At 43.0% G+C, this 8,827-nt stretch overlaps 2 protein-coding genes across 2 annotated transcripts in view; both read right to left on the minus strand.

Moving 5' to 3' along the window:
- LOC129669635 (zinc finger protein 58-like) overlaps positions 1 to 5,722 on the minus strand; it is a 15,919-nt gene extending 10,197 nt beyond the window's left edge. The window contains exons 1-4 of the mRNA XM_055597921.1: positions 5,666 to 5,722; positions 3,793 to 3,931; positions 3,192 to 3,287; positions 3,078 to 3,094 (exon numbers count right to left, since the gene is read on the minus strand). Of these exons, the coding sequence (XP_055453896.1) occupies positions 3,078 to 3,094; positions 3,192 to 3,287; positions 3,793 to 3,931; positions 5,666 to 5,722 (309 nt within the window). The remainder of the gene's footprint in view (positions 1 to 3,077; positions 3,095 to 3,191; positions 3,288 to 3,792; positions 3,932 to 5,665) is intronic.
- LOC129669669 (zinc finger protein 58-like) overlaps positions 1 to 8,827 on the minus strand; it is a 60,708-nt gene extending 51,881 nt beyond the window's left edge. The window contains exon 1 of the mRNA XM_055597977.1: positions 8,488 to 8,827. Coding sequence (XP_055453952.1) covers positions 8,488 to 8,493 — 6 coding nt within the window. The 5' untranslated portion in view covers positions 8,494 to 8,827. The remainder of the gene's footprint in view (positions 1 to 8,487) is intronic.

The raw sequence follows: 8,827 nt of genomic DNA on the forward strand, positions 1-8,827 counted from the left end.
CCCCCCCCCGGGGGGGTGGGAGCAGCCTTGCTAGGCCACAGAGGAGGACATTGCAGCCAGTCCTGATGAAACCTGATTAAGTTAGGGTCAGATGGAAGGGGAGGAGGACCTCCCCTATCAATGGACTTAGAAAGGGGCAGAGAGGAAAGGAGGAAGGGAAGGTGGGATTGGAAGGGAATGAGGGAGGGGGCTACAGCTGGGATACAAAGTAAATAAACTGTAATCAATATAAAAAATTTAAAAAAAACTGCCCTAAATACATCTATTTAGTCACTGATGTCTTTGCTAACTTTGTGAAACTTTAGCTATTTGGAGAAACTGAGTCATGACAAGAACTATGATGATAATTAATTGTACACCTTTTCATTCTTCTAGGTGTCTCTTTAACCTCACTAGTCTCTCCTCTGTATCCTTTCTGATGAAACAAGCTACTTAGTGTAGAAGATCTGTAGGACTGATTTAGATTTTATAAAAATGCACTAAGGAGATGAGACGAGTGATGTTCCCAGTTCTTGCACGGACTGTATTTACATTTAATGATTATTTTGAGATGAAAGAAGCATAAATCATTTTCATTTATTAAGTCACAAACTTATTGGGGGTTGTTCTGATGCTTGTATTTTGATGCTAATTACTGGCCCTCAAGATCTGGTTACTGCTTGGATACACCTATCCTTGTGTAAAGCTACCTAAGACATTATTTCTCATTGGTTGATTAAAAGGCCTAAAACCTGGGCAGGGCAGAATGGAGTAGGCCAGGGTAGGGTTCCCAGGCTTTGGGGACAGGAGGATCATGGGAAAAACAGAGGAGACAGGTGGGAAGAGAGAAGGAAGAAGGAGAGCATAAAGAGTTAGGGTGGAGTTGCAGTGGAGAAGGAACCACATGGGCCAGGAGAAAGGACTCCAAGGATGGTGTGGATGGACAAAATACCAAGATGGAAAATATAAGTATTTACAGGACTATGGATGAAAGGTAGCCCAGGTAAGAATGGTTAAGCTGGATGGCATTAGGTGGGGGCTTGGAGCTGGATGATAAGGTTATTGAGATAGCATAGGTGTAAATATCTGCCCAGCCCAAGGGAAATAGGACAATTATAAAATCTAACCAGGGGCTGGAGAGATGGCTCAGCCATGAAAGGCTAGGCTCACAAGAAAAATAAAGTCTAACCGGTGTCTGTGTCTTAATGAGACAGCAGGTTCAATAATACTGCTGTAACAATTTTAGGGCTAATAATAAACATTCCTGAGCTCAATACCATTTTTATTTCCAGCAATACAAACTTATGACTAATTTATTGTATTTGTGACAACAAAAGTAATTAAGACATAATAGTTAATGATGAGTCACAATATTAATGACTAAATATACCTACTGTGCCAAATATTGTATTTGTAATCATGCTAAATACAAATGTAATTCACTTACAGAGACAATGTTAGAGGGAAAGACTATATTATCCATTATACAGTCTTCTGTGCATCTTATTATCCTTAACCATAAAGCAGAAAACTCAAATTTTAGGACAACTTAAAGTTTCCTTAATATGGAAACGTTCCTTAATCTGAAATATTAAAACTCATGTGAACTTAAAAAACTGGTTACTGAAAAAGAAAGCTTGAGTAAAAAGGATTAAAAGCTACACTACAGTTTCATGGCAGGACACACCTAGGATCAAACAGCACACATTGGAGGGTAGCCCCAGTGGGACACAGACCTATCAGGGTAACTGCCATGCTAGCTCATCATAGGATAAGGAAGCAGGGGAACAGGACTTGCTAGCATCTACTGCTTCTGTCTTTCTAGCTTATAAGACAAACTAGGAACTCCTAGTCCTTAACTTTAGGAAAAAACGAATTACTCCTCATGTCTCTCAAGGCAGAGGGGTGGATTCTCTCTGCTGAGGAGGATCTTAGACTCTGCACACACAGCCTAAATGTCTCAAGCAATTGCAGTCACTCTATATTCCACGACCCCTGAACTTACAGCTGTGGATGATGCAAACAGGGGAACCTTGTGCCTGAGCCTGCCACCCAAATGGTACAGGAACTACATGCTAGTTCGAATGGCCATGCCTGTCCACTGGCTTTGACTTTTCCTCCTCTTAACAACGCTAATCCCTGAGCTGAGAGGTCAAAGCCTGATTCTGTAAGCAGTCCTCAGCAAAGTGTGAGACCCTGTCACAGGACCAGTCAGCACAGCAGGCTGAACTATGGGCACTCATTTCAGCTAAGCTGCACGTGCCACCTGTGGACCCACCACAGTCAGGAACAGAAAGCAATAAAGCCTGGGGAGGAGATGTGGACTGTGAAAGGTCACTGAGCGCAGTCTCTCTGAGTCTACTTCCAAGGACAACAGGGATGTTCTTCAACCTGGTTCCCATTTCAACAGGAAGCCAATGAACCTTGACACACATGGAGGAAGTTTGCAGAATTCAACAGGAGACCTTGAGAAGAAGGGACCATGAGATCTCTTCCTCCCATTGGACTCATGTAATATAGCCTGAATGTTTCCTATGGGGCTTGCTGAACTGGCTACCCATGACTAGATTTCCTTAAGAAAGATGAAGAGTCTTTGTGAAATTCGTCTACTTAATGGCCCAATACATACCTTTATAACATAAGTGAATGTTTTGATTCCTTGTTAAAACCAATAAGAAATCAACTTCCCAAATTGACTCTCGTTTGTCTCACTTTTATCCAACTGCTCCCCACCGCTAATCTTCTAATCAACAGAACAGAAACTGTTGAGCCTTCTGCTCCTGCCTGCCTCTGTGTGATGGAATTGTGGGTTTGGCTTTATAAACCCAGTCATGTGCACCTCGCTGTACAGATCTTTCTGGCATGAGCTGAACCTGCTCTCAACTCCAACAAATAAATGACTCTCAAGTCTGACCAGCACTGAGTTGCATTTCCTTGAGTCTTCCTTTACAATGGAGACCCAATAAAAAGAAAAACAAAACCATAAAACCTTGGAAGTCACTGAATATAACTACAGTTTACCACTTAGAAAATACGAAGCCTAAGAGACTTAAATGATCATAAAAGTCTGAGAGACTTTTTTGCTTCTTTGACAATACCGACAAGATGCAGAGACCTGAAGAATGACAACATCATGTTTCAATGCATGTGGGAAAGCCTGCTTTTCTGTTTGGACTTCAACTCTGTCCTCTGACCTTCTCTTTCCTACCCACCCGGATGCACGGTAGCTGCTGCTTGTCTCTTCACATCCAAAGGCCCTTGTCTTTGCTCCAGAAATGTCACGAGGTGTGGCTTAGAGGCAGCAAGACCTGTTTGTAGGAAAAGAGAACAAGATTGTTTACGGGTTCTCCTCCTGGGAATTGACATGACCCTTCCAGTACAATATGTATATGGAAAAAGATAACGCAATAAATGATTGCAGACAATTAGTTCCTGACATGTTTTCTGACCAGATTATTACAACATGTGAAGAAATTTATATGGTCCAGATTCTGAGTTTCAATTACAGGGACAAAAACATTTAAACAGAATTGTGAAAAATTTTCATTAACATGCGAGCTCCATGCCTCATGTCATTAAATTGCTAACAATCCCACAAGAGTGAAAGATTCATGCTCCCAACAGACAGGGTAAACTCACAAACTAAGGAACAATGAAATGCTTATTAGCTATACAGCAACTTGCCTCATTTTTCTTAAAATGAAGAATACGAAGCTCGTTGTTGAAAGCACAATCTCTGATGAGATATTGTAGAATGTGGGGAAGCTACATGTTTAGGGTGAAATAAAACTTCACTATAGAATCAGTCCTCACCCAGGAATACAAGGTTGCTGTAGTTCTCCAACATCACGTCCCTGTACAAATTCCACTGAGCAGGCTCCAGGCATTCCTTCTCTTCTGGAGAGAAATCAATGGCCACATCCCAGAAGGACAGCACTTCCTGAAATAAACACTAGTGAATGAAATCACACTTTTAGTTAATTTAACGACTAATAATCATAGAAATACCAAGAAGCACTGGGCTTTATATTTCTCTTGTCAATTTGACACTAGCTAGGGTCATTTGAGAAGAGAGAAGCAAATTGAGAAAATGTCTCCAGGAGACTGTCCTGTAGCCAAGCCTGCGGCGCATTTTCTAAATTAGTGACTGATATAAGATATTACAGTATATTATGGGTGGTGCCAGCCCTAGACAGGTGGTTCTATGTGGTATAGGATAGAAGGCTGAGCAAGCCATGGAAAGCAAGCCAGTACGGAGTGTTCCTCTGTGACCCCTGCCCTGTTCCTGCCTCCATGTTCCTGCCTTGACTCCCTCAGAGATGAACTGTTACCTCAAGTTGTCAGCTGAAATGAACCCTTTCTCCTCCAAGTTGCCTTTCCTCATGGTCTGTATCGCAGCAGAAGGAACCCTAACACAGGCAACATTTGGTTGTGGATACAAATCTAGATTTGCCAGCATGAAAGAGAGCTAGAAGTCTTTCTGACATCAGTGAGTAATATTCCTCAGACACATCATAGGAGCTCACACAATCTCACACTGGACCCATCTTCAAGGAAGACAAGGAAAAAGTTCCTATACCACCATGTGGACACTATACATTGAGACAGATGAAATGTAAAATGAACACATCCACAGAGGAATACACATTTAATGCTATATGCTTGTATTACACACCAAGCATATGCACATTTCTCACAGGACAAAGTCATCATGAGGGACAAGGTACCTGTCCACACTAATGTGCCTAATCATAATTGAGAAGTGAACTGAAATACAGATTCTGATGCAGTGGCTCTGGCTGTCATCTGGGTTTCTAGATTTGTACAGAGGTCAGTAGTGACACAAAGGACAGTGACAAGGGACAGCAGATGAAACAGGCAAGGAGTACAACAATTATGGAAGAACTCACAGAGAAAATATCATTTAAGTATCTAAACAAATCAAAAACTCAGCAAATAAAGTACTAACAACGTTTTATTTAAATTTAAATGCTGTAATTTAAAATACAAAATACAACAGCCATTAGCTCTGGTCTTTTTATCATTTCCATATTTCATGCTTCCTCTGACCTATTTATTGAAACTTGGATATTCCTAAAGCATGTTTTACACATATGACACTCAAATAATGGTGTGTTATAGATAAAAAATGTAATTGTTACAGGACTTTTGGTACAAATGAAATATATCCTCCGTAAAGAATGACTCTTTAAATTAACGACAGAGTTAAGTGCCAACAAGGAAGCCAACAGAGTCACAGAGAGAATGAAGAAAATTGGCAAAGAGAACACCCACTAACTTCTCAAGAGGAAAGCAACTGTATTGGCCTGAATGCTTCAAGGCAGCAAGTACAATATAGAACCAATTTACCAGGAAATGGAAAAAAACAAGAACAAAATAACCAATTCACTCTTTTTTGCCTATGAGATTGTCAACAGCAGGGGTAATGTGGAAAATGGCAAGAGCCCGGTGCAGAGTGAAGTTGGAAACATTATTCTCTGAGAGAACCTGACAGAAGTAGCCATAGGTAATTCAGGACATCACAGAGAGAGTGGGGATTGAGAAATCACAGGTTAAAAGAAAGAGACAGAAAACTTAGGATACTTTCGCGAAGGCTATCAGTCAGTACTGAAAGCACCAAGTTTAATCCATAGGTACTTTTTAAAGACAAAGCAAAACAATTCACCTCGGTACAAGGACGGTCAAACTTGTCTGCAAAGCCACATTCCTGTATGGCAGACATGGCCCAAGGTCTCACAGACAAGTTAAAGAAACTTGGCAAAACCTCCTGCTTATTTCTGTCTCAGGGTAAAGGCTAAAACATGTTTTTCACTGAATACTCTATAACAAAGCACCTTGCCCAGCAAGCAACTGTTCACAAGCTTGAGAAAGAACTTTTGTTTCCCACAAGAATTAGGGCAGGTCAGCAATGGAGAATTAACTGCAAGAATTACTCTCTGTGTTGCCAAACACAGGGTACCACTGCTCTGCATGGGAAAGTGAGTCTACTCTCTTGGGGTCAATCTCCTTGAGATGCTGTGGGTGGTGGGTGGTAGGTCTGTGAACAGAGTCCTCTGGTAGGGACTTAAGCCAATACAATTACTGGAAAACATTTCATGGGAACCTGAGACTGGAAAATTGACTTTCTATGGAGAAGAAATGCAAATAAGCTCGTCGTGAGGCAGGCAAAGTGCCACTCATTAGTAATTGGCACATATGCTTATTGTAATTGGGAGGTAGATATCTGTTCTTGGCAAGAATGGAGGCTGGTCCCAGAAGCAAGCCTAGGGCAACAGAATGGACAGGGAAGAAGTTAAAAGACATCTTGCATCTTCTGTCAGTGTCCCTCAGGGATATCTTTTCAAAGTGTCAGACAAAATTGAAAGTTAGCAGGCGATTGGTGTGCATCAAAGCACCCAAAGTGAAGTGTGTGCAAAAAATCTCATCCATCTGATTTAATTGTTTTATAGATACAGGAAAGAAGAAAAAAAATGGAAGGTAGATTTTGAACAGCTGGTCAAGCAACAAGATACACCTTTCAACAAAAAATGTTACCTTATTTGAGTAACTATGGAGGACACCATCACAGAAACTCTTATAACCTGAAATGACAATGTAATGAGAATCTGTGCTGCTCAGGTTTATTCCTTGCATATGTGTTTGACTAACGATCAAGTCTTTTGAATTTCCCTGTATGGCCTGTGACATACTCACATACATCAGCAGGAATTGAATGTCAACACCCCGCTCACCCCCTCTCCAGAGTTCAAGATCAAACATGGCTAACCTTGCAAGGATCATGCCTGAGACGTAAAGACAAGTAACTGCTCCCCTTATATTAACACTAGAATTCAATGAAGAAGCTGGGAGCAAAGAGAGGACCACATACCACAGGGAACTGGACACACACCTGTGCAAGAGGAAGGAATCCCACACACTAGCAGTTTGCTTTACTGAGTGGAGATGGCAGTACGATGTGAGGGACAGTGGGGGAAGTGGTTTTGTCCTGGCAAAGGGTAAGAATCATCTGCTCACAGCTGAACAGGGACAAGGAAGGCATCCCAAATGCAGCTGCAGAATAGACACACCAGGTATGTGGACCATAGTGGCCTGCACTAGTCAATAACTGCAGAAAAAGAATGAAGAAATAATGAAGATATTTCTTAGATATGAAAGGAGCAAACTGGAAGAATTCAGTGAAGACCAAAAGAAAGCATCATGAGGTCATGAAAAGAATAATACGTATGACTATTCAAAAGTAATGAATATTCGGTTGAAGTACTTCAAGCAAGGGAAAGAGAATTCTTCCTCATACAGCAATCCAAACAAGTATCTAATAACCAGAATTTAATGTCTTAACACAGCATGTTAATGTTTAAATTACACAAGGAATGGGACAACAAAAGTTAAGAACACATAGATTTTAAGTCAGCAAATTACTGATCGCATGAAATTGTCTTATGCTCACTATAAGAAACATGAAGTGACCCACAGAAAGTATTTCTCATGTCCATCAAGTATGTTCAAGTGTTTTCTGACACAGACTCTGGTAGCCTCGGATGCTATGAGGCAGGGAAGGACCAGATGGGCCTGTCTCCCCCTCACAGATGCAAAGATGACAGAGATGTTCCTCAGATTAGGCTGCAGTTTCTATCACAGCTCTGGTACATTAAATCACGTGACCACACACAGGCCTGTGAGCTCCTCCTCATCCTGCTGACATGACACAAAAGCCCCAAACCTTCAAAAATACCATGTGAACAATTCACCTGCTCCTAGGGCCCTGCTCATGGACCAGCTCAACAATTTCAAGGCCAGACCAAGACCAAATGACACTCCTTGGGTGGTGCATGCCTCCAATTCCTGCACTGGGGAGGCAGAGGCAGGAGCTTCTCTGTGAGTTCCAGGCCAGCCCTGTCTACCAAGCAAGTTCCAGGACAGCAAAGAGAAATCCTGTGTCCAAAAAACATAAAAAGAACAAGAAAAATACATGCTGACACACCTAATGTGCGCCAACCAGACATTCTTCTTTACAATTACTCAACTCTCAATTAAGGAGAGAGGCCTTTTCTAAGGTGAAGCTGGGTTCACATTCCCCAGCAGAGGGCCTCGGTGTGTATGGGCTCCAAGCAAGTTCTCCCCTAACACAGCAGTTCAGTGAGCTCCCAGCCCCTCCTCAGGAGCAGGCAGTCATGTGACCGTCTTTAGCTGCTAATCCCGGACCTGGCACTGTTATCTACCCCACCACTACCGGGCAGCTCTGCTGTCCAGAAGCCCAAGGCGGGCTCCAGCTGCACGCGGCGGATGAGGAAAGCGTCACTCAGGGAACAATCCCAACCGTCCTGTTCCCAGCCCTGACCTGCCCTCTCAGGTGTCCCAGCCAGTTCAGCCCAGCACCCCAGCAGCTTCTTCTGCCCGCCCATCCAGTCCAGGTCTGCTCCCTCCAAGACCCACCCCGCACCCCGCACCCCGCACAGTGCCTCAGGCTGCGCTGCTACCTGGACCGACCTCCATGTCAGAGACGCGACGGGAAAGTACAGCAGCACAGGACTACAGGACTCTTGTCTAACTTTGAGGAAGACGCACGTGTGTAGACCAAAAGCCAGATAGGGATTTCCTGGACAACTGTGACGTCACAATAGCCCGACTACATTTCCCAGAAGTCAGTGCGAAGAAATTCTCCTAACCCAGGTGGGGCCAGTTCTACTGTTCCCGGATTGGACCCTGGCAACAGGCTGTAGATGCTGGCAGGAGAAAGCCTGGGCTGCAGGAATCGCCATGGGGAGTCAGACTGCTTTTTACCTCCACATCCACACAGCAGATGAAGGAATGTGAGTCGACACCCTGA

The sequence above is a fragment of the Psammomys obesus genome, unplaced genomic scaffold (assembly GCF_907164565.1).
Source record: "Psammomys obesus unplaced genomic scaffold, mPsaObe1.curated_primary_1811, whole genome shotgun sequence".
Lineage (NCBI taxonomy): Eukaryota > Metazoa > Chordata > Mammalia > Rodentia > Muridae > Psammomys > Psammomys obesus.